Source organism: Rana temporaria, chromosome 3, assembly GCF_905171775.1.
Source record: "Rana temporaria chromosome 3, aRanTem1.1, whole genome shotgun sequence".
NCBI lineage: Eukaryota > Metazoa > Chordata > Amphibia > Anura > Ranidae > Rana > Rana temporaria.
Genome location: NC_053491.1, coordinates 126,798,628 through 126,825,447, shown reverse-complemented (window position 1 = coordinate 126,825,447; position 26,820 = coordinate 126,798,628). Strand labels below are relative to the sequence as shown.

Genomic DNA, 26,820 nt, shown 5'->3' with positions numbered 1-26,820 from the left:
TACGGTGTATATATATATATATATATATATATATATATATACACACACACACACACACACATATCAGATATTTCACTGCACCTAGATGCATCTTTCAAAATGACTAAATCCTTAAGTTAAAGTTGATTTAAAGCTGAACAAATCACAACTTAATATAGGTATGTATCTGAATTTTCCTTTTTATTGACAATTGACCTTGCAATTCACTGCATAAGGGAACCTAAGTTTGGCTTGGAAGCTGTAGCACAGTAATGCCTTGTTTCCACTGAGCGGATTGGTTCGGTTCGGTTCGGTACGGTACGCTATTTTGGGTGTTTCCATTATGAAAGTGTGCCATTAAACCGAACCGTACCAGACCATTCTGGGTCCTGCTTTCTGTGGGGCCATAGAAAATGGAACGGTTCCATGAGGGCGGAGATACAATACATTCCACTGATTGGTGGACGCGCTAGGCATTTTTTCTAAACCCTGAATGGTCCTGACGGTCCGATTTGCAGTGGAAACGCTCACAAGAATAGACCGGTCCCATTCTAACCGCTCCAAATTTACTGACCCGAACCGTTCCGTTTAGTGGAAACAAGGCATAAGCCAATCAGGCTCTACTGCATTGCAGAGTTCTGTCTTTGTAACACTGAATACTTGTTGGCAGCGGACACGAGTAGAGAAAGCAGAGGGCTGACTTTAATCAATCTGACTGCACTTGTTTGGCAGGACTTTCTGGCACACAAGTCTGGCTGAGCAATATTATAATTTCTTTGGTAGGCAAGACAATTCACATATATGTATTTCAACTATGTATCTGAATTAAAGCATTACAGTATTAAGCCCAAAAACTAACATTTGGCATACTGCAGCTTGCTAGTTCTTATATTTTGACACAAAAAAATCACTGGCGCTCTATGGGAAGAAAATTGTCCAACAGTAAACATATAAAAAACCCTCGTATGGGCTGTGAACAACCAGTGCTGCGGAGTTAACGGTACCCGGAAGTACCAAATATACACAGAAACACCAAGAATAACTCTGCGCTCATGGGAGTTCACCAACTTAATTCAGCTCAAAATTAATCACTGATTAATTTTGAGCTGAATTAAGTTGGTGAACTCCCATGAGCGCAGAGTTATTCTTGGTGTTTCTAGTTCTTATATTTGGTGGTTGCATTTGTATTCTTTTTTAGTATTTGTTTTCCTTTATTTTCACTTGTTGAACCAGCCAGTAAGTCTGTTATTTTTCAATCTACTTTAAGGCCCCATTCACACCTGAGCGTAGCGTTTTTGAACGTTTTTTCTGTCGTTTTGTCACACGTTTTGTCACGTGTATTCACACGTATTTGTGTGTTTGCATACATCGTTGTCCGACGTTTTTGAAATTCAACGTTTTTTATTTTAGCCAATAGGAAAAATTATCATCTCTTTCATCACTTGTTGCTATGTTTTTAGTTTTTTTTTACTTCTTCCTGGGTGAATATTCTATTTCACAGAACAGATTAAAGCAAGAAAACGCCCGTAGAAACGCTCGTTGTCGCGCTAGACGCTTGAATCGAGCGTTTCCATTAGTTTCTATGGGAATACAAACGTTCAAAAACGCCCAAATCCGCCCAATTTGAGCGGCAAAAAAGGGTCCAGAACTTGTTTGAGCTTCAGGCGTTCGGCTTCAGATGTTTTGGAGTGGAGATGTGAACCATCTCCATAGAGAATAATGGATATTTTCCCCTCTAGCGTTTTGGAGCTTTATGCTTCAGGCTACAAAACACTCAGGTGTGAATGCACCCTAACAGGCCAAACGGCCCAGCAAAAGTGGCTGTTAAAGGGTTAAGACAAACCATTTACAACTCGCAAGGGGTCAGGTTTTATTCAACTATTTAAAACCCTTCATCCCAAATGAAAAAAATATATTTTTGTAACTGCTTAAAAAGTGTTAGCTTGAGCCTGGCCTCAATTTTCACTTTTGTAAAGTCCATCTGCATCGAAAGTCCAAGTGCATCTAACACTACACTCTCCCCAGATTGACAAAGTTTCTGTCCAAAGATGTTTGTTGTTCCCCCATCCAGACTGGAAACACCCTATGATGGGAAGTGTGTACTGGGATCAGAGCGTACAGGAAAAATATTACTTTCATCTTTGATAATATTACTACAAACATTATAATTGGCGATTAGTCATGCTGCTATTATGGTATATTAAAAGTGGATGTAAACCCTCCATACACCCAGTGAAGTGAACAGCCTCAGATGATACACAGAGATGAACCAAATCTCCCTACATTTACATGTATAGCGGCTGTCTTCACATTTATATGCTGTTTAGAAAGTTCAGAACATGTTAGGAAATTGTCTCTTCCTGTTTAACACAGATTGTGATGTCTGGGCATACAGCCAAGATAGCAAAAATTGCTGATTGGAGGAACGGCATACACCCCCTCTCATCATAGTCAGAGACTTTCAGAGGTGTTTTGTAACAGGGCCAGCTCCCTGCTAATCTATTTATAGCAACCTCCCCGGACAGAAATTTCCTGCTGCTTTTATCCGATGTGTCTGAGAATTTGTCAGGAGTTATCAGGCTGATAACAGAGGAACAGGTCAGGAGAGAGCTACGAGACTTAGCTCTTTGAAGAGAGATAACACACTACTGCAGATATATGTGCCCAGCTCATATTTAATGAATTGGGCTTACATCCACTTTAAGTAAATAAAGGCACACATATAAAACCCAAATCACCAGGTGAAGGCAAAGAAAAAAAGGCTTAAAACAAATGCAGCCACCACGTTTGTAGTGTGCATAGTGCAATGCTTGTTTAAAACAAAAGATAGTACGGGGAAAGAGGAGAATTTCAGGAGACTCTTGGAGGATCTTACAAGGAGGCAGAAAAACACAACAAGAAACAATACATGAAAAATAAATTACAGGGCCATTAAGTTGTGGATGTGTATGGATTATTTTTGAAAAAGAGGGATATTGTTTAGTGTCACCTCAATACAGAACGATAACACAAGCTGAACAGGGAAAAATTGATTATTTCATCAAAGACTGCTACAAAGAAAGAAAGGGAGTGAGAGGAAATCTCTACAAAGTGAGGGTAAATGTCACTGGAGCAGGTGTACCCATTAGAAGATTTCCCCTTACCTATTGTTCTGGTGACAAATAAAAAGTTTAAAGTGGTTCTAAATTATTCATTTATTTCCCTAAAATAACAAACATATTATACTAACCTGCTCTGTGCAATGGTATTGCACAGAGCGGTCCCCATTCTCCTCATTTGGAGTCCCCTGCCAGAGCTCTTGGCTCCTCCTCTTTTTCATATGCCACCATAGGATGTCACTTCCTATAGGGCATATCTGCAGGCGCACTTCAGAGCCAGGTTGTGTGCGTCTAAAAAACACATACACAGCAGGGCTTTGACCCTGCTCCTCTTTCACAGGATTTGATTGACTGCAGCAGGAGCCAATGGTTCCTGCTGCTGTCTCTGTGCCTGTGTGAAGAGGGGGAGAAAGCATCGCTGGTTGCAAACGTGCAGTGCTGGATCCATACAGGACTCAGGTAAGTATATAGGGAGGTGAGGGGGCAATACACTTACTGAGATATTTTTTACCTTAATGCAGAGTTAAAGCGGGAGTTCACTCGAAAAAAATGTTTTAACATTAGATTCATGCTCATTTTGTCAAGGGGAATCGGGTATTTTTTTTAAAAATGAAGCAGTACTTACCGTTTTAGAGAGCGATCTTCTCCGCCGCTTCCGGGTATGGTCTTCGGGACTGGGCGTTCCTATTTGATTGACAGTCTTCCGACAGGCTTCCGACGGTCGCATACATCGCGTCACGATTTTCCGAAAGTAGCCGAACGTCGGTGCAGCTCTATACGGCGCCTGCGCACCGACGTTCGGCTACTTTCGGAAAATCGTGATGAGATAGATGCGATGTATGCGACCGTCGGAAGCCTGTCAATCAAATAGGAACGCCCAGTCCCGCAGCCCATACCCGGAAGCGGCGGAGAAGATCGCTCTCTAAAACGGTAAGTACTGCTTCGTTTTTAAAAAAACTACCCGATTCCCCTTGACAAAATGAGCATCAATCTAATGTTAAAAATTAACATTTCCGGGTGAACCTCCACTTTGAGGTAAAAAATATCTTGACTTTGGAACCCTTTTAGGATTTCTCTTTCTGTTTTGGAGATGATGGTCACCAGGACAGATATAGAGGGTAAATCTATGTAGTGGGAACACAGGCAGCAAATTCTGTTTCCTTTCCTCTGAAGAAAAAAGGGTAAAGTACTACTTTCTACTTTTCAAATTCAGTAGAAATCCTTTTACCAAATGCTGCGGGGTCCTAAAATACAATGTTGCCAAAAATACAAAAATGACACAGGAGAAGATACAGAAAAAGAAATACAATTTCGCTGAATATCTTCCTCCATTAGGATATGTTTGGATAAAGCCGGTGTAATTAGTTATTGCAGTGTCTACATGCCACCAAATGTATCCACTGAACCAAAACATTTCCAGCCAAATACTTTGGGAGCTAATCAGGGCTCAACCTCTTTTTTAGCCAGTTACAACAGAAGCAATCATAGGATGATTATACAACATGACAGGTGGGCTCAGCACACCCACCAATCTGTTCATTATATTATCAGAAATTGATCAGCCTTTTGAGTTGGTCTCAATCCATACACAAGCTGATTATTATAACAGTAAGGCCTTGTACAGACGGTCGTTCCAAACCGATGAGAATGGTCCGACGGCCATTTCCATCGGTTCACCGCTGAAGTGGCCTGATGGTCTGATGTGCGTACACACCATCGTTCCAAAAACCGATCGGTTCAGAACAGGGTGACGTCAAACACACGACGTGCTGAATAAAATGAAGTTCAATGCTTCCAAGCATGCGTCGACTTGATTCTGAGCATGCGCGGGTTTTGAACCGATGCTTTCTGTACTAACCATCGGTTTGGACAGATCGGGCAGCGGGCCATCGGTTTGATTTTAAAGCATGTTTTAAAATTTTGGACCGAAGGACAACAGACCGATGGGCTATACACACAGTCGGTTTGGACCGATGAAACTGAACCTCGGTCCATTCTCATCGGTTTTGTCCGACCGTGTGTACGCGGCCTAAAACCTTGGATTGCGAGCATAATTAGTTGTGGAAACATGCTTGTAATTCAAAGCACTTGTATATCAAAGTGAATTTCCCCATAAGAAATAATGATAAACTCAGATGATTTTATTTGAGGTCTTATTCATAGGTCTTTCAAGTTTATAGTCCATATAAAAAGATTACAGCAATGTGATGGATTGTCTAACCATAAAAAAATGTCCATTTACAAATAGCAGCGTCCACAAGGGGATTAGAAGCAAAGTCCAACACGACCTACAGAGTATAAAAGAGAAGAGAGGCGCCTTAAAGTGTAGCAATATGGTTACATTTAAAGGGGTTGTAAAGGTATTTTTGTTTTTTAAATAACAAACATGTTATACATGCCTCCACTGTGCAGCTCATTTGGCACACAGTGCCCCCAAACCTGGTCTTCTGGGGTCCCTTGGCGGCTGTCTCGGCTCCTCCCCGCAAGAACTTACTCCCTTCATGCGAGCTCTCTACCATAGGGGTTAGTTCTTGCGGGCGCGCTCCTGTGATACAGCTGCCGGCCATAGCCGCAGACTGTATAACTCAACCCCACCCCCGGCGCGCCGCATCATTGGATGTGATTGACAGCAGCGCGAACCATAGGCTGTACTGCTTTCAATCAACCAATGAATGAGCCGAGAAGCTCGGCCGAGAAGCCAGCGTGTTTACGGCGTGGGACTTTGTAGGGGTCAGGTAAGTAAATGAGGGGCTGGGGGGCCGCTAATCCTCGGATATTGTTTCACCTTAATGCATAGAATGCATTAAGGTGAAAAAACGTGTGAATTTATGACCCCTTTAATAAAAGTACAACATTTCGAAACTCACATGTTTGATGATTAAAACAGGCACATCTAAATATGCAGACATCTGGGTAAAGCTGTCCACATAGACTGTCCTCCGCACCGCCGCCTTTTACCGCTGTCAATCTGCAATCGTGACAAGGAAGACCACCCTGCAGTAGAGCGTTCTATAAGCAAGGCTTGGATCGCGTGTGGAAGGAATGACATTGATGGTGATGCAGAGGATGATGAGTTGGGAGGATGTGAGTTCCTAAATGTTGTACCTTCATTAAAGGGGTTGTAAAGATACAATTTGTTTTCCTAAATAGCTTCCTTTGCCTTAGTGCAGTCCTCCTGCACTTACCTCATCCTTCCATTTTGCTTTTAAATGTCCTTATTTCTTCTGAGAAATCCTCACTTCCTGTTCTTGTGTCTGTAACCACATGCAGTAATGCAAGGCTTTCTCCCTGGTGTGGAGTGTCGTGCTCGCCCCCTCCCTTGAGCTACGGGAGAGTCAGGACGCTCTTTACGTTGCAGATAGAGAAAGGAGCTGTGTGTTAGTGGGCGTCCTGACTCTCCTGTAGTCCAAGGGAGGGGGCGAGCACGACACTCCACACCAGGGAGAAAGCCTTGCATTACTGTGTGGAGTTACAGACAGAAAAACAGGAAGTGAGGATTTCTCAGAAGAAAAAGGAAAATTAAAAGCAAAATGGAAGAATGAGGTACGTGAAGGAGGACTGCACCAAGGTAAAGGAAGCCATTTAGGGAAATAAATTGTACCTTTACAACCCCTTTAAATGTAATCATATTGCTACACTTAGGCCCCGTACACACGATAGAATCCATCCGCTGAAAAATCCCAGCAAATGGGTTTCAGCGGATAGATCCTATGGTGTGTACACTCCAGCGGATCTGTTTCCGCGGATATTTCTCCCCTGGGATGGATTCCAGCAGATCGAATATTTGCTGACATGCCAAACAAATCCATCTGCTGGAATCCATCCCAACGGATGGATCCGCTGGTCTGTATAGACTCACCGGATCCATCCGTCCGAAGGGATCCCCCGAATGCGTCGTAATGATTCGACGCATGCGTGGAATTCCTTATATGACAGCGTCGCGCACGTCGCCGCGTCATAATCGCGGCGACGGCGCGACACGTCATCGCCAGAGGATTTCGGCGCGGATTTCAATGCGATACGGTCCGCTGGACCGTATCCGCGGATAAATCCTCCCGTGTGTATGGGGCCTTAGACGCACCTCTGTTCTCTTTTATACTCAGTTGTGACTTGAAGCTACTTGGATATCAAGTCCAAATTTATGAACAAATTTTGCTTGTCTTGCAAATGCTCTCAAACCAAGTTGCTCTCAAACCAAGGTTCTATAAAGATACAGGGTCTGCAAAAGTGTAATGTAATGGCTTTAAATGTTGTATGCAAACATGAAACAGAAGGCCTCCAATACTAATGTTCGCTTATTAATAGCAGAATATTCATGCAATTCAAATGAATAAGATGGTCATGCCACGTAAAACATAAGTTCTCATCTAATCTGAAATGGCAGAAGAGATAAAAATGCACGTACATTCACACTCAAATCATGCTTTAGCATCTGCTGTATTGGGAGATTCTGGAACAAGATATTTACATAAGCTCTCACATCATATCAGATCTGTACTTGTTTTCTCTTTCTACATAAATCCACTTAAGCATATGTGTGCTGGCTAGCCACACTTGTATAAAACAGCTTGAATCCTAAGCGCCAAGCCAGAAAAGCAGATTTTCCGTGTAGGGGGCCTTATACATGAGACATTTTACTGATTCCTGATAAAGTAAAGCTGAAAATCATTGTACATTAAATTGGGAAACTGGCAGCTTGGTATTGACGCTGCCTTGTTCATTCATTGGCATTTATCCACTGGGGCATATTTTATGGCGTAAAATGCAACGGTGGAATCTATACTGCTATCCAGTTTAGAATGACTTTAGTAATGAACACCTTGTTCTGATTGACAGCTTCTGATTACTATTGTGGTGGAGGTAAATAAAATGATCATTTTGTGTTTGTTACTTTTTCCTAAACCACTCAAATGTTGCTTTTCTTTGTTATATTGTTTTATTTATTTTATTTCTTGATAAGTATATGTGTGTGTGGGTATATATTACAATGTTTCTTTCCTTAAAATAAGTTATGACAGAGTATAGAGTTACAGTACATCTCAGCCTGAAGAAAAAACTGAAGACAGATGGTTTAACTATTAAAGCGGGAGTTCACCCGAAAAAAAATTTTTAACAGTAGATTGGGCCTAATTACGCGAAGCAGAATCTGGTGTTTTAATTTAAATCAATGCAGTATTTACCTTTTTTGAGATAGATGTTTTTACGCCGCTTCCAGGTATGGTCTTCGGGACTGGGCGTTCCCATTTGATTCACAGCCTTCCGACGGTTGCATACAGCGCGTCACGAGTTGCCGAACGTCGGTGCTGCGCTAAACGGCGCCTGCGCACTGGTGACGCGCTGTATGCGACGGTCGGAAGGCTGTCAATCAAATAGGAACGCCCATTCCCGCAGCCCATACCCGGAAGCGGCGAGAGAACATCTATCTCAAAAAAGGTAAGTACTGCATTGATTTTAATCAAAACACCCGATTCTGCTTCCCGTAATTAAAGGGGTTGTAAAGACAAAAATATTTTCCTCTTAAATTAAAGTCTGACAGTAGCTGATAAAGTAAAAAGTAATGTTTTGCATTATAACTAGTCTGATACCTGTTGAAATCGAGCTGTTTTATTCACCTCCAGCACTCCTGAATCATTATTCTCACTGACTTCCTGGTTTGCGGTGCGCATTCATTCTTGCTACATCACGGCCTAATGGGAACTACAGTTCCCATGAGGCTTAGCCTCCATGCCTGTGAGGGATAAGAGAGCATCTTCACGCAGGGCTGTAGTCATAGGGAGGGGGTGAGCACATTCTGCTTTCTACCATGCAAAACGGCTCAGATGCTGGTGGAAAGCAAGCAGAGGAGTGACAGGAAATGGCATTTTCAAACCTGGATTACTGTATTTTGGAGGTCAAAAGGAAAAGCGAGGTAAGTGATATTTAAATGCTCTTGCTTACAGCAATCAATTGATCCAATAAAAAACGAACCTTTAGTGTTCCTTTAAGCCCAATCTACTGTTAAAAATTGATATTTTGGGTGAACCTCCACTTTAAGTGAAGACAGCTGTTACTTACTCCAAACCCCCTCCATCGAATGAGACCCCTGTGAGTCTGAGTGGAGGACCCTGTGCGTCTGAGTGTGCCTCGTGGCAAGAATAAACGTCACAAGAAGAAACCCTTATATGGACTGACCAATCAGTTGTGCTCATATTAATGATGTCATTTTGTCTATAAAGCTATAGTAGCAATTAATGCTTGGCCTCTTTACGCTTGGTCACAGAAAGAAGCAGACTGTTTTCCGTTTTCCGTTTTCTTGCTTTCACTATTTGAATCAGGGGCAGTTTTAGGTTGCTCTGGTGTTGTGCCAGAGAACGTCCATTTCACTATTACACTCATCCAACAGTATCATGCTGCGTACAGACGATAGGACATTCCAACAACAAAACCGTGGAATTTTGTACATCGGAATTGTCCACACACGATCGGAATTTACGAGAACGTATTTTGTTGTCGGAAAATTTGAGAACCAGCTCTCAAATTTTTGTTGTCGGAAATTCCGACAACAAGAGTCCGATGGGGCCTACACACGGTCAGAATTTCCAACCAAAAGCTCCCATTGAACATTTGCTGTTGGAAATTCCGTGCGTGTGTACGCGGCATTAGTGTTGGGTGACATTATGAGAGCTCTGCCAACATGAATACCAACCAAAAAACTGAATAATTATTTTTTATTTTAAATAAAAAGTGATTGTTTTAAATATGTATAAGTATACTAAGAGAAGTAAGAACACATTATTTCTGCATTAGCGTTAACAATATGCAGAAGCTGAAGTCTACTAGATCAGCATAGCTATGCTGTCATCTCCTTCAACCCAATTATTTCAGACATGCGGCGGCAGTGTCCTTGTACTGTTTTAAAGTGGAACTAAACCTTACAATCCTTTACAGCCAAGGAAGCTCCCATATGTTCCATCGGTTTCATCTGCAATTACTAAGGTGCTGTGCACATGTGATCATCTGTGACACCAGCCAATTGTTGGCTTGACACTAGCAATTGTGACAGTTAGGCCTCGTACACACGACCAAGTTTCTCGGCAAAAACCAGCAAGAAACTTGCTTTTTTTTTGCCGAAGGAAACCGGTCGTGTGTACACTTTTCAACGAGGAAACTGTCGAGGATCTCACCGAGCCAAAAAAGAGAGCATGTCTTCTTTTTCCTCTACGGGAATGGGGAAATTTGGCTCGCCGAGATCCTCGACAGCCTGACAAGAAACTTGACGAGCAAAACGATGTGTTTCGCCCGTCGAGTTTCTCGGTCGAGTGTACGAGACTTTATCATTCAAGGCATGCCTTGAATTTAATTGTTTTGGGAAACTTAAATTGGTGGGTTAAGTTTCTGCTTTAAAGCAGAACTAAATCCATTGATTTAACTGCTTCCCAAAACAGTTACATTCAAGACATGCCGTAAATGATAACTAACAATTGCCTGTTCTCTCAACTGTACTGTCAAGCTCCGCTTTAAGTTAATTGGTAGGGACATCTCCTTTCAGTATGCCACACTGGTTGTTTCTGGGGGTGCTTGTTGGTTGTTATGAAAATGTGGAGAGACCCCCTAAATGGGGCTTTAAAGGCAACAAAAATATGTAGTAGTCATAGTAGTCAAAAAATGAAGTATTTTAATATACAAAATAGAAATTATACAAAATGAAAATTATACATATAAATTGTTTAAAAACAGTACATGGATGGGTATCATTGAAAAGTAACATCCATGAAGACGTACACGGCCCTACGCGTTTCGGATTACCCTTCATCAGGGGCCGAAATGTGTGTAGTCAACATATATAGGAACCACTTTTCTAAAAAACAAAAAAAAAAAAAAAATACATATGTTACAAATATTACAAAAATGAAAAATGGCAATAAATACATCAAAAGGTGCAGATAAAAACACATACCACTCACAGCGTTTAATCAACCCTGCGCATCCCAGAAAAGGACACCACTGTTAGGACGCAGAAGATTCCTCTGGATGGAAAATAGGAGGAAGGAAGCCGGCGGTGCAGAATCGCATATAGCAAGATCTCAAGCCCTTATAGTCTCAAAGTGACATGTAATAATATACAAAACCTGTCTATAAATAAGGGACAGGATGAGTATGAATATAGTTAAATACTAAACCATTTACAAAAAGAAATATCTAAAATATATATAAATAACTGCATACCTGAGGTTTGCAGAAGTGTGTCAATATTATATTTGGCCAAAGGTGTCAGTAGAGAGCTAAGCAAAGCTCCAGCCTGTGAATACAATGGATGGCAGATAGGAACAGGCATTAAAATAGAAAACCAAAACACAAGTAAGGATTGAAGGCAAAAATGAATGGAGAGGTCTAGAGTAAAAGGTTGCTTACATGGGATGAACACTCAATATAGCCCAAGGACGTGCCGCTAGTACCACTGCCGTCCAGCAGTGTCTGACATTACTGGGCGGCTGAACGTTTTTATAGAGAAGCAGCAAGGCGGGCATTAGTATAGTGGGCGTGGTCCGAGGGATCAGGCAGGACATGATAGGCCAGCTATAATGAGGGGATGGTGATAGACAGACGCAATTGCGTCATGACAAAGGGGCGTGGCCAGGCGGGACGAAGAGACACTGGCAACACAGCGCCGCCCAAAAGGGCGGAGTCACGACACATAATACGTCGCAGCATCGAGGAAAAGAAGGGGGCGTGGCCGAGCGGGGCAAGGAGACGCCGATCATAGAAACAAAACCATAACAGCGCCGCCCAGAGGGGCGGAGTCACGGCGTGTGATACGTCGTAGTATCGAGGGAAGGCAGGAGAAAACTGCCAAGTGACAACCCGACACAAAAATAAAGACAGAACAATTGCTGGATGGGAATAGGCTATTGCAAAAGAAGAGGGCAGTACAAAAAGGAAGGTTACAAAAAATGTCTGCAGAAAACGTTTTACTAGAAAGTAATTGTAGGTTACAAAAACTGCTGGGGAAAAAAATATACCAAGCACAGAGTATATGATAGAGAATGAAACTTTAGACAAAACCATTTGAATATACAAACGGCATAGTTCTAAATACAATGGGCCAAAGACACACAGCAAATAATTAAATATATTTAGTTAGTAGGTATGTGGACAAGGACAAAGGGGAGAGAGATCCAGGGACATATAGGAAACTCAAGGGGGAATAGATAATAACCCCTGTAATTTCCAAGTCCCTGTTATGGGCGCAGGTATAGACCCTTGGTCAAACGACACCTGAAAGGTGCGGGGGGACCAGGTCTGAGAAAGCCGTCCCATAAGAGGGGGACGGCTTACGTGCGCCCAGCTATATATAGCGAGACAAACACCGCTCGGACATCAATTCTGGGCCTGAGTGAAATCCCCAAAAATGGGAATGCGCAGGGGATACAAGGACATGATAGTAGATATATAAATCATCAATATGAACACAAAGATGAAAGCAAAAAAACGAGAAACATGGAATGCAAAATACAAAATACAAAGAAGCAAAAACACCAAACAATTTAATCTCATATCAATCTTTCTCACACCCCCCAGATGAAAAGCCCTCCAAGAAGGGTCTAAAGCTAATCTGTTCATTTAGACCCGGAGGGTGGTTGGCCTCTAGCTCCGCAATCCAACGGGTTTCGAGTTGTAACAGAATTTTGTTCCAATCACCCCCTCTGGGGTTAGGATGGACTCTGTCAAGGATCAAAAATTTGACCCCATGAAAGTGTCCATCGTGTTCAGTCAAAATATGACGCCCGAGGGGTAGATCAGGATTGGCCGTACGCATGGCATGCAGATGACGGGATGCCCGTTTGTGGAAGGGTAGTTTTGTCTTGCCCACATAAAACCTCTTGCAATGGCAAGTTAGCAAATACACTACACCAAAGGTTTTGCAATTGGCATAGTGTCTGGGTTTATGGAGCTGACCATTAGGTAGAACAATTTGCCGATCGGAATTGATATAACGGCAAATAGAGCACCCTCCACAAGTGAAGGTGCCTTTCCTCTTACATGGATCACATCTAAAGGTACCTTTATACTCGCTTGTCACGAGATGGTCCCTAAGTGATTGGGCTCGGCGATACGTAATCGACGGTTCCTTTGATACGAACGGTCCCAATTGGGGATCGATCAAAAGCAAATGCCAAAACCGTTTCAAAATATTTCTAGTTACTTGATGTTGGGTGTGGTATTTGGTAATTATCCTAACACCCTCGTTGTTATCAGAGGACTTCTTTTCTTTGTTAGTCAAAAGGAGTGGCCGTAAATGCCCATTGGCACGTTGAAAAGATCTTTTTAAGTTTTTCTTAGAATAACCTCTGAGTAATAGCCTATCTCTTAATCCTGCCGCCTCTAGAAGGAAATCTTCTTGCGTCGAACAATTTCGCTTAAGGCGCAGGTATTGGCTATAAGGTATTGATTTTATTAATGGAGAAGGGTGGGCACTGGTGGCGTGTAAAATGGTGTTACCCGCTGTGGGTTTTCTGTGAAGCCCCGTTGACATGGTCCCATCAGGACCTTTAATCAAGGTAACATCAAGAAAGGCAATTCTAGAGCTACTAAAATTCATTGTGAATTTGAGGTTGAAATCATTGCGGTTCATGATGGTCATGAACAGCTCAAGCTCTGGAATGGAACCCTCCCAGATCATAAGAACATCATCTATGTATCGGTACCATCCCGATACAAGATGAATGAAGGGTTGTACAGGGGTGCTGGTCAAAAATAGCTTCTCCCACTCCCCCAGGTACAGGTTGGCATACGATGGGGCACAAGAAGTCCCCATCGCAACCCCCTGTACCTGGAGGAAGTGGGAGCCATCAAAAGAAAAAACGCCGTGATAAAGTATAAATTCAAGTGACATAATGAGAAATTCCCCGAGCCTACGATCTCCCCGAAAAATGGGGAGGAGAATGTTCTTCATAGCAGATAATCCCAAAGAATGTGGGATTGAGCTATAAAGAGCCTCCACATCGATCGCTACCAGTAGTGCTCCTGGAGATACTTTGAAATGCTGGATTTTTTGTAAGAGGTGGATGGTATCCTTTATATAAGATGGGAGGTGCAGTACAAAAGGTTTGAGGTGGGAGTCAACCCACATACTGAGATTCTCAGTTAGCGCACCATTGCCAGATACAATGGGTCGCCCTGGTGGGTTGACAATGTCCTTATGGACCTTAGGTAGACAGTAAAAAGTAGGTATTTTAGGGTATTTAATGCGTATAAATTCCCACGTGTCTTGGTTAATTGCGCCTTGGGAGAACGCCCCATCCACCAGAGCATAAAACTCGGTTTCGTATTTGATGATAGTAGCTTTTGGGATGGGAGTGTACCAGTCCTTGTTGGAAAGGATCTTTAGACACATACTCTTGTACTGATCATTGGTTTGAATCACAATGTTCCCTCCTTTGTCAGCAGGCTTAATAGTAAGCTGGTGACATTCTTTTAGTTTCTCAAGTGCCTCATTAGGTTGGTAAGTCATACGTCCAGCATTCCGAAACTTATGTAGTTTCTTAATCTCAGCCGTAGTGAGGGTCACAAAGGCAGCTAGATTGGAATTCATTTGTAGGGGGGGGAACTTATCAGATTTGTTTTTTAATATGTTACGTGGTGGTTCAGAGGATATAGTTGAAGTAAATTCGGACATCAGATCTTCGAGGTCCGATAGGCCACTTGAATCTACCAGGTCCACCTCATCACATAGCGATAAAAGTAGATCAAGATCATCTTTATGTTGTTGAATGCTAGCATAGGAGATTTCTTTTTTTGGTTTGGAGTATAGGCTCTTTAGAAGCAATTTTCTAGCAAACAGATGAATATCCTTTGTAAGCTCAAAGGTATCTAAGGGTGCCTGAGGGCAAAAAGTTAGACCTCTCATCAATAAAGTCCTCTCATCATTGGAAAGGTGGTAGTTTGAAAGATTGATAATATCCATGCCTGTGTTGGACACAGGGTGATCGGAAGGATCGCATGGTGATTCTACGTGCCTTGTGATGTTGGAAGGACTTGGGGAAAAAAACCCATATCAGTGGTTTCAGTAATTGTTGGTCTTAGTCCTTCAAGAGTTAATTGTGTATTCAATTGTTGTGAAGCCGAGAACACCGGAAACAAGCCGGTGGTCTGGGCTTGACAATTACTTTGTTTGTTGGATTTCTCACTAATAATAGGAGCTTTTGTAGGTCCTGACTCTTGGACTAGCCGTTTTTTAGTGGTATTATCATCCTTGTCAGATAGAGCTCGTTTGGGTTTCGTGCTCCTGTTTCTTGAAGAATTTGCTGGGGGGACATTGTTGGAGGCATTGGATGAAGTTTTTTGACCCTTTTTGGGGATGAAAGTAGAACCTCCCCTAGAGGAGTTTTGCTGAATAGAATAGCCTGTTTGCCATTTATAGGCTTTACCCTCTTGGAAGGATCGTTTGTCCCTCCAAAATTTGTTATCTTTCTTATATAGGGTTTCGGCAGTAATTACATCTAGACGTCCCTTAATTTTGGTTTCATGCTCTTTAAAAGCGGGGAGAGCCAAGAATGGTTGGAGCTTGGTATAAATATCATCAATGTCTCTTTCAACCTTCCCAAGTCTAATCTTATATTCATCTATGAGTAATTTCATCATATTTGCAGAACATGTCTGAAGGTTATGTTCCCATTTTTTGCGAAAGTCAGAGTCCACGTTGTCTAACAATGGGAAGATCTGGATACGGAGCCCGTAAGGGTTAATGTCCTCTCGCAGATACTTCTCAAAGCTATCAACGTGCCAAAAAAGAGCCGCCTTTTTCTCCACTAATCTACCAAGTTGGTTACACAAAGAGGAGAGCTCAGATTGTATGGCTGTGTGATTGGAACAAAATTCTGTTACAACTCGAAACCCGTTGGATTGCGGAGCTAGAGGCCAACCACCCTCCGGGTCTAAATGAACAGATTAGCTTTAGACCCTTCTTGGAGGGCTTTTCATCTGGGGGGTGTGAGAAAGATTGATATGAGATTAAATTGTTTGGTGTTTTTGCTTCTTTGTATTTTGTATTTTGCATTCCATGTTTCTCGTTTTTTTGCTTTCATCTTTGTGTTCATATTGATGATTTATATATCTACTATCATGTCCTTGTATCCCCTGCGCATTCCCATTTTTGGGGATTTCACTCAGGCCCAGAATTGATGTCCGAGCGGTGTTTGTCTCGCTATATATAGCTGGGCGCACGTAAGCCGTCCCCCTCTTATGGGACGGCTTTCTCAGACCTGGTCCCCCCGCACCTTTCAGGTGTCGTTTGACCAAGGGTCTATACCTGCGCCCATAACAGGGACTTGGAAATTACAGGGGTTATTATCTATTCCCCCTTGAGTTTCCTATATGTCCCTGGATCTCTCTCCCCTTTGTCCTTGTCCACATACCTACTAACTAAATATATTTAATTATTTGCTGTGTGTCTTTGGCCCATTGTATTTAGAACTATGCCGTTTGTATATTCAAATGGTTTTGTCTAAAGTTTCATTCTCTATCATATACTCTGTGCTTGGTATATTTTTTTCCCCAGCAGTTTTTGTAACCTACAATTACTTTCTAGTAAAACGTTTTCTGCAGACATTTTTTGTAACCTTCCTTTTTGTACTGCCCTCTTCTTTTGCAATAGCCTATTCCCATCCAGCAATTGTTCTGTCTTTATTTTTGTGTCGGGTTGTCACTTGGCAGTTTTCTCCTGCCTTCCCTCGATACTACGACGTATCACACGCCGTGACTCCGCCCCTCTGGGCGGCGCTGTTATGGTTTTGTTTCTATGATCGGCGTCTCCTTGCCCCGCTCGGCCACGCCCCCTTCTTTTCCTCGATGCTGCGACGTATTATGTGTCGTGACTCCGCCCTTTTGGGCGGCGCTGTGTTGCCAGTGTCTCTTCGTCCCGCCTGGCCACGCCCCTTTGTCATGACGCAATTGCGTCTGTCTATCACCATCCCCTCATTATAGCTGGCCTATCATGTCCTGCCTGATCCCTCGGACCACGCCCACTATACTAATGCCCGCCTTGCTGCTTCTCTATAAAAACGTTCAGCCGCCCAGTAATGTCAGACACTGCTGGACGGCAGTGGTACTAGCGGCACGTCCTTGGGCTATATTGAGTGTTCATCCCATGTAAGCAACCTTTTACTCTAGACCTCTCCATTCATTTTTGCCTTCAATCCTTACTTGTGTTTTGGTTTTCTATTTTAATGCCTGTTCCTATCTGCCATCCATTGTATTCACAGGCTGGAGCTTTGCTTAGCTCTCTACTGACACCTTTGGCCAAATATAATATTGACACACTTCTGCAAACCTCAGGTATGCAGTTATTTATATATATTTTAGATATTTCTTTTTGTAAATGGTTTAGTATTTAACTATATTCATACTCATCCTGTCCCTTATTTATAGACAGGTTTTGTATATTATTACATGTCACTTTGAGACTATAAGGGCTTGAGATCTTGCTATATGCGATTCTGCACCGCCGGCTTCCTTCCTCCTATTTTCCATCCAGAGGAATCTTCTGCGTCCTAACAGTGGTGTCCTTTTCTGGGATGCGCAGGGTTGATTAAACGCTGTGAGTGGTATGTGTTTTTATCTGCACCTTTTGATGTATTTATTGCCATTTTTCATTTTTGTAATATTTGTAACATATGTATTTTTTTTTTTTTTTTTGTTTTTTAGAAAAGTGGTTCCTATATATGTTGACTACACACATTTCGGCCCCTGATGAAGGGTAATCCGAAACGCGTAGGGCCGTGTACGTCTTCATGGATGTTACTTTTCAATGATACCCATCCATGTACTGTTTTTAAACAATTTATATGTATAATTTTCATTTTGTATAATTTCTATTTTGTATATTAAAATACTTCATTTTTTGACTACTATGACTACTACATATTTTTGTTGCCTTTAAAGCCCCATTTAGGGGGTCTCTCCACATTTTCCTGTTTACCAGGGGTGTTGGCAACTTCTGGAAATCACACTGAGATGTTCCATTTATGCGTTGGTTGTTATGAAGGTTGTTCAATAAGGTTTTTGTCACATAGATTTATACCACTTGTTTTCGGATAATGCTTTCTAAAGCCATTGGTACTTACTTCTTTAAAACAGCAATTTCATTTTCTATGCTGCTTTCCTTCCCTTTTAGAGCTTTCTTCGGGATGCACTTCACTGCAAAAAGTTTACCAGTCACCTTGTCTTGGGCTAACACCACTTCTGAGAATGCTCCCCTATGGACAAAAGACACACAAAATTAGAGATTCCAGTTTTATTGTATGTAGCTCTCAGGAACACACAACCTACACTATTTAGATCACACCACACTTACACATCCCAAAAAAGAGCACAAAATCATCCTTCAATAGCATGCATGGTTAGGTGCACTAAAGAGAAGGAATATAATGAGGGTTAAAATGGCTGTAAACCTCTAAAAACTACAAATTAACACAGTATATCCCTCTATAGTGTGTATTTGTCTCAATCCAATGAAGGAGATACGTGTACGCCAAAACGCGTTGGGTGTAAGTATTGAACAGTAGAGCATTATATGTACAAATGGTGACAATGTTATAGATACATTCCATATGCCATATGTTTAATTCTGTTATATAATGTATTCAATAAAACTAATATTTTGTCTAACTACTTTTATATTCTTCATGTGCCTTAAAAGTCCGCCACAAGGGTTTTTTGTTCGCTAGCTTCCTCTCTGCTGTCTCCTTTCTCTGCCATCTGCATGAGCCACTTTCAAATGTTTATATGAACACCAGGCAATCTAGAGCATGATGCCCAACCTGTGGCCCTCCAGCTGTTGCAAAACTACAAGTTTCATCATTACCCTCTCCTTGGGGAGTCATGCTTGTAACTGTCAGCCTTGCAATGTCTCATGGGACTGCAACAACTGGAGGGCCACAGGTTCAGCACCCTAGAAAAGAGAAAACCCTGCCCCTATCCCCCCCAGCACACAGCAGGTAATTGCCAACCTCAATTGTCTATGTTTTCCTAGGCCCAGATTCTCATAGGACTTACGACGGCGCAGCGCCATGTACGCCGTCGTAAGTCCTAATCTGAGCCGTCTTATCTATGCGACTGATTCTTAGAATCAGTTACGCAAAGATATCCATTAGATCCGACAGGCGTAAGTCTCTTGCCCCGTCGGATCTAAACTGCAATATTTTTTTTGGCCCGCTAGGTGGCGCTTCCGTCGAATTCCGCGTCGAGTATGCAAATTAGCTAGATACGCGAATTCCCGAACGTACGCGCGGCCGACGCAGTAAAGTTACGATGTTTACATTAGGCTTTTCCCGGCGTAAAGTTGCCCCTGCTATATGAGGCGCAGCCAATGTTAAGTATGGCCGTCGTTCCCGCGTCAAAATTTTCAAAAGTTACGTTGTTTGGGTAAGTCGTCCGTGAATGGGGCTGGACGTCATTTACGTTCACGTCGAAACCAATGACGTCCTTCCGACGTCATTTGGAGCAATGCACACTGGGATATTTTACGGACGGCGCATGCGCCGTTCGTTCGGCGCGGGACGCGCTTCATTTAAATGATACACGCCCCCTACCTGCCGAATTTGAATTCCGCCGGGTGATTTACGATACGCAGCCGCAACTTTACAGGCAAGTGCTTTGTGAATAAAGCACTTGCCTGAAAAACTTTCTGCGGCGTAACGTAAATCGGATACGTTACGCCACCGCAGAGATACGCCCAGTGTACAAGAACCTGGGCCCTAGAGTGTATAGAAGGGGGTTAGTCCTTTCTCTCCACTCAGGTCTCAGATTGCATATTGAACTCTCTTCACTATTTTGCCCAGTGTGTGACATCAGATTCCTGCCCTCTTGCTCCAGAAGTTGAGAAAAAGCCTTTAAACTGTGTGTTGAAGAATGCTGCAGAGCATAGAGGAGTGAAAGCATAGATAAATAGGTACAGCATATGTAGGAAGCTTTGTTCGCATCTATGTGTATCAGAGAGGCTAGTCACTTCAGTGGGTATGTGTAATGCCGCGTACACATGGTCGTTTTTTGTGATGAAATAAAACAACGTTTTTAATCATGAAACAAAACAACGTTTTTCAAACTTCATTTTAAAAAACTACGTTGCCTACACACCATCGTTTTTTCAAAATGCTCTAGCAAAGCGCGGTTACGTTCAGCACGTACAACGGCACTCTGTTCCATTCAAGCTTGCGTCATAACTTGCTTCTGAGCATGCGCGGGTTAAAAAACTTCGTTTTACCCACACACTATCATTTTAAATGACACAAAAAACAACGTTTTGAAAAACGACATAAAAAATTGAAGCATGTTGGAATTTTTTTTTTTCGTTTTTCAGAAGACATAAAACTACGTTTTCCCCACACACGGTCATTTTAAATGACGTTTTTAAAAATTTAGTTTTTTTTCATCACAAAAAACGACCGTGTGTACGCGGCATAAGGGTTTATAACCACTTTATTAAAGCAGTAAAAAAAACTTTTTAATATGGGAATTACATAATTCTATAAAAAAAAAAAAAAAATGCTTATAAATAGCCAATAAAATGTGCAAAACATTGTCATGATGGAAAGAAACACGTACAAATCATAAAAAAAAAAAACTATTGAGCCCTTTACATATCTAGCTTGGACATGTTTATCATATGTTATGTTATTTTTATCATAATATGAGGTGATCCACAGTTCATTGTATATTACCAGGATGTGTTATGTGGGGGAGGGGTGGATTTCTCACTTTTTATACTGTGGATCACCTCATATTATGATAAACATGTCCAAGCTAGATATGTAAATAACCTAAATAACCTGTCACTCAAAGCAAGGAGAGAGGAAAGGACTTTTTATTTAGACAGGTTTTTATCTGGAAGTCTGTTAATTTTCACTGAATAATAAAAGAGGATTGCTCAGAGCTGGATTAACTCTGTGTGGTAAGACTGGGCCCAGATGATAGGAAATCTTATACTAATCATACTTACTCTACATTGTGACATAAAAAGAAAAATGTATTATTATTATTAGGGAATCACATAATATCTAAAGCCACAAGTGGGTAACCGATGCCTTGAGTAACGTAGCTGTAAACAGGATCAAACTAAAGGTTGTTTTCCCTGTGTGTAGACCACGGACTATTTCAATTTTATCTGGCGCTGTTTGAGTTTATCAAACTAAGTTTAGTAACGGCACGATGTCTGCTGTAATATGGACTGTGTATTACTAAGTAGAGCCCATGAAAAATATAGATGTATCCACTGAACAGATGTCCACAGCTAAGGGGTGTCAAAGACGCTTATCTAGGCCGCCTAGTCACTTGAGTAAATCTTTCTGCTCTTCAACTTCTATCAAAGCTTTGCCTCATATACTAAAAGAGAACAATGCAGCTTATTAAATAAGGTGGCGAGTGATCGCCAAAGTACAATCCCGAAGCAAGCAATCAGAAATAAGATATCTTTCAGTTGTCGCAAAAACTAAAGTTTATCCATACATATGCCCAGACAAGCAGGCATTTTTAGTAAACACACATCCCAGTTCTATAGTGAGTCCCATCCCCCTACAGCAGGGGTGCCCAACCAGTGGCCCGCGGAGCCCCTAAAGTGACCCGCAGAGCCCCTGATGTGGCCCGCGGAGCCCCTGATGTGGCCCGCGGAGCCCCTGATGTGGCCCGCGGAGCCCCGGATGTGGCCCGCGGAGCCCCGGATGTGGCCCGCGACCTCCTGCTCTGGGATGGCTGGTTGGCAAGCCCAGATTGCAGGTTGCCGTGTTGTAAATAAAGCTGGCAGGAGAGGAAGCAAGCGGCTTTTCAGAAAGTGCACCACACCTGCAAGATATAATAGACGTCGATGGCAAAATGTAGATAACTGCAGGAAAACCACAGGTACACTGCGCCACAATAGACCACAGACCATCAGTATAAAAGCAGCCTTAGGCCCCTTTCAAGCGATCGGTCCGACCCAATCAGACCCTCCATTCACTTTCTATGGATCGGTAGATGTAAACAGACTTTTGTCCATTTACACCTGGCTACCTCCAATCAGATCTGCTTAAAAAAAATTGGATTGGATCAGAGGCCCATAAAGTAGATTGGGCTGTCTCTGCTTGGCATAGACACTGACCCGTCATCTGCCCACTCCGCTCATTGTGGCCCGCGACTAATTACTAAGTCGCTTTAAGTGGCCCTCGGCCTTCAAAAGGTTGGGCCCTACAGTTAGAAAACACATATAGGGAACACAGTCACCTCTTTTCAGTTCCCTCCCCCTACAGTTAAAATACTCCCTAGGACACACAATTAACCCTTTGATCGCCCCCTAGTGTTAACCCTTTTCCTGCCAGTCACATTTATACAGTAATTAGTGCTTTTTTATAGCACTAATCGCTGTATAAAATGCCAATGGTCCCAAAATGGGTCAAACGTGTCCGATGTGTCCGCTATAATGTTGCAGTCCAGATAAAAATCGCATATCGCCGTCATTACCAATAAAAAAAAAAATAATAAACAAAAATGCCATAAATCTATTCCCTATATTGTAGACGCTATAACTTTTGCGCAAACCAATCAATATACGCTTTTTGCAATTTTTATCACCACAAATATGTTGGAGTACATATCGGCCTAAACTGAGGAAAAAATCAATCAGCTTTTTAAAAAAAACATTGGGGCAATTTATTACAGCAAAAAGTAAAAAATATTGTGTTTTTTTCAAAATTGTCGCTCTTTTTTTATTTTTAGTGCAAAAAATAAAAACACAGAGATGATCACCAAAAGAAAGCTCTATTTGTGGGAAAAAAAAAGGACATCCCTTTTGTTTGGGTACAGAGTTGCAGGACTGCGTAATTGTCAGTTAAAGCGACGCAGGGCCGTATCGCAAAAAATGGCCCGGTTATTGAGCAGCCAATTCTTCCAGGACTGAAATGGTTAAATAATTTAACATAAAAACACACTAGATAAAAAATTATTTTTTGCAATAACATTTCAAAATTACAATCACGTGGTTAAATTAAAGCAGGCCATACACGGTCGAATTTGGAACTAATTTTCTTTTCAAAATCAGAAAGTTCGTTTTTTTTGTGATCCGATGATGCCACCATTGATTTTCGAAATTCGGCCGACCAAACCTTCATGTTGCCGGGAATATTCGTTTCTCTCCGGGAATATTCTTTTCTTGCACATGCGCATTTTTTTTTCTATTACATTTCTCTCACGATTTTTCCATCATTGATCGGAAAATTGTTTGTTTTTCAAAAAATTTCCAACATGTGGGATTTCTCAAATTTGTTTGCCGCACGAAAATCAGCTGTTGCTGCAGCCCACCAAGTGTGCGAAATTCGTACGAAAATTCTTTGATACGATTTTCTAAAGAAAATTATTTCGAAATTCGAACCGTGTATGGCTGGCTTTAGGAGCCTTGTAAATTAAGCCTATTTAGGTAGATTCAAGTACAGATGCCTAAACTTGCGGCGGCGTAGCTTAGCGTGTTTAGGCTACGCCACCGTAAGTTAGCTAGGCAAGTACATGATTCACAATGTACTTGCCTGCTATGTTACGGCGGCGTAGCCTAAAGCAGGCGGGCGTAAGGGCGCCGAATTCAAATGTGTGTAAGGGGGGCGTGTTTTATGTTAATAAGGCTTGACCTTACGTTTTTGATGTTTTTTTTTTGACTGCGCATGCGCCGGGCGCCTACATTTCCCAGTGTGCATTGCGGCTAAGTACGCCGCACGGGCCTATTGGTTTTGACGTGGACGTAAACGACGTAAATCGCTATTCGCGGACGACTTACGCAAACAACGTAAAAATTTCGAATCTTGAAGCGGGAACGGCGGCCATACTTTAACATTGCTATTCCATCTAATAGACGGAATAACTTTAGGCCTGATAATGGCTTACGGAAACGGCGTAAATGTACTGTGGCGGCCGGGCGTACGTTCGTGAATCGGCGTATCTACTCATTTACATATTCTACGCCGACCGCAATGGAAGCGCCACCTAGCGGCCATCCGAAATATTGCAACCTAAGATAGGACGGCGCAAGCCGTCCTATGTTAGATATGTTTAAGCGTATCTCTGTTTGAGCATACACTTAAACATAAGTCGGCTTAGATTCTGAGTTAGGTTGGCTTATCTACTGATAAGCCGGCCTAACTCTTACTGAATCTACCTAATTGTGTTAAAAAAAAAAAAATCTACAATAAAAGTTCTTAAATCTGCCAATCATAAATGTCTAAGAAAATTTATAAACAACATGATGATTATGTCATGGTAAAAATCTTTTTTTTGACTGTATCAATCTATATTTGTGCAAAAACAAAATAAATGGTCTGTGAATTCCGCTATAGCTATACAACTTCTTTCATGACAAAATTAACACTCTTTTAAAAATCGTTCAGATACAAGTAATGCCATTTTCTGTTCTTTGCTTGCTGAGTGACATACAAATGATCTACTATTGAATTCACAGTGATGATGGATTAGGCCAGCACTGCTGTTTACAGATCTGCGTGGTTCATTGATCTGTTTACCATTAATATGGCAATCTGCAGCACAACACCAATTTTTCAAGGAACATTTCTATGTCATTTTAATCAAAAATGTGTATCGAGTCCTGAATGTTTAATTTATTTTCATTATAATACCATAAACCAGGGATGTGTTAAAGTAGATGTAAACCCATTTTTTTTTTGCTGTCACAATGTAGAGTAAAAGATTTCCTATCATCTGTGCCCAGTCTTGCCACAAAGAGTTAATGCAGCTCTGAGCAATCCCCCTTTTGTTTTTTTCAGTGAGATAAACGGACAAACAGGAGAAAACTTTTGTCCGTTCTTCCCCCTTGCTGTGAATGACAGGTTATTTACATATCTCTAAACAAATAGTGAAAAAAAAGAGAATAATAGGCGCTCCTTCGGATTCCTTCCACCCCACTGCGCCAATGACTGTGCGAACCTCAAAAAAGCAGCTACCATATTTATCGGCGTATATCGCGCATTTTTTTGGCAAAATCTTGGGTGCGCGATATACGCCGATACCCGCTTCCCGCGCCGTGTTTGAATGCCTGCGCCGACATATACCGAGCGCAGTACACTCGGGTACATTCGGCCAGGCTCGGCTTCACTCGTAGTCACGCTCTGTGACGTTTATGCGTGAGAAGCCGAGCCTGGTCGAATATACCCGAGTGTACTGTGCTCGGTATACGTCGGCGGAGGCTTCAAACTGAGCGCGGGAAGCGGGGATTCGACATGAAGACAGCGCAGGAGAAGCCGGGAGGACACCACCGAGGCCGCAGATGGACGCCGGACCGGACGAGGCCGCCAATGGACGCCGGGCAAGACACCAAAACTGTAAGTAGTAAAATGTAATAAAATGTTTTTTTTTACAGGAAAAACGGGTCAAAATTAGGGGTGCGCGCTATACGCCGGAGCGCGCAATACCCCGATAAATACGGTACTTAAATAATAATAATGTGTACCAAAAATTCTGAATGAACAAAATAGTAGCGCTAAAAAATAACTAAACGTTTCTAAATATTAAACAATACATTTGTGATACAGAAAATATTGTGAGGAATGCAGGAATATATAAATAAAGTGAAAAAATTGTATAAATATAAACGTGAAAAAGCGTCCACATAGAAAGTCCAAGGTGATAATATTCCAGGTGAAAACAATTAAAGTGTCCAAAGGAAAACAAATCTTCAAAAAATCTTCTTAATATGAGACCTTTCACCACACCAAAGTGCTCAGTGACTCCACACCCATAAGAATTGCGCTTACCAATGCGATATGCCTTGCATTCTCATGCTTGGCACAAACAGCAAAATATTTCTCCACACAAACTGACCAATTCCACCAGTGATTCTCACAAGCCGAAACGTTGTTCCACATGAAAGGTAAAGTGACTCCAATGGTGAAGTATATCAAACTTGTTTATTTAAAATCAGTAAAACAGCTTCACACATTGCACTCACATTTGATACAGCAAATCAAGGCACTTCAATAGTGAACTAAGCAGCGAGTTCCTCACAGGTGATTATCTTGTTGCATTATGGTCACAGCGGACCTAAAATAAAAACCATCAGCCTCACCCCCTGCTCCGTTCGTCTCAAGCCTCGTACACACGACTGAGGAACTCGACGGGCGAAACACATCGTTTTCCTCGTCGAGTTCCTTGTTAGGCTGTCGAGGACAAGGCAAGTTTCTCCATTCCCGTCGAGGAAAAAGAAGACATGCTCTCTTACTGGCTCGAAGGGATCCTCGACAGTTTTCTCGTCGAAAAATGTATAGATCAGCACTATGGCAGTAGTTTAGAAAGGATGAGAGTGGGTTTACATCCACTTTAAGGTGTAAATATACAGTGATGAAAATAAGTATTTGAACACCCTGCTATTTTGCAAGTTCTCCCACTTGGAAATCATGGAGGGGTCTGAAATTGTTATCGTAGGTGCATGTCCACTGTGAGAGACATAATCAAAAAAAAAATCCAGAAATCACAATGTATGATTTTTTTAACTATTTATTTGTATGATACAGCTGCAAATAAGTATTTGAACACCTGAGAAAATCAATGTTATTATTTGGTACAGTAGCCTTTGTTTGCAATTACAGAGGTCAAATGTTTCTTGTAGTTTTTCACCAGGTTTGCACACACTGAAGGAGGGATTTTGGCCCACTCCTCCACACAGATCTTCTCTAGATCAGTCAGGTGAGTTTGAGCTCCCTCCAAAGATTCTCTATTGGGTTTAGGTCTGGAGACTGGCTAG

At 41.9% G+C, this 26,820-nt stretch overlaps 1 protein-coding gene across 1 annotated transcript in view; it reads right to left on the bottom strand.

Annotated features, from left to right (window-relative positions):
• The window catches only part of CAMK1D (calcium/calmodulin dependent protein kinase ID), a 404,427-nt gene that overhangs the window by 179,603 nt on the left and 198,004 nt on the right, over positions 1 to 26,820 (bottom strand). Inside the window, exon 2 of the mRNA XM_040343402.1 lies at positions 18,179 to 18,310. Within this exon, the coding sequence (XP_040199336.1) occupies positions 18,179 to 18,310 (132 nt within the window). The remainder of the gene's footprint in view (positions 1 to 18,178; positions 18,311 to 26,820) is intronic.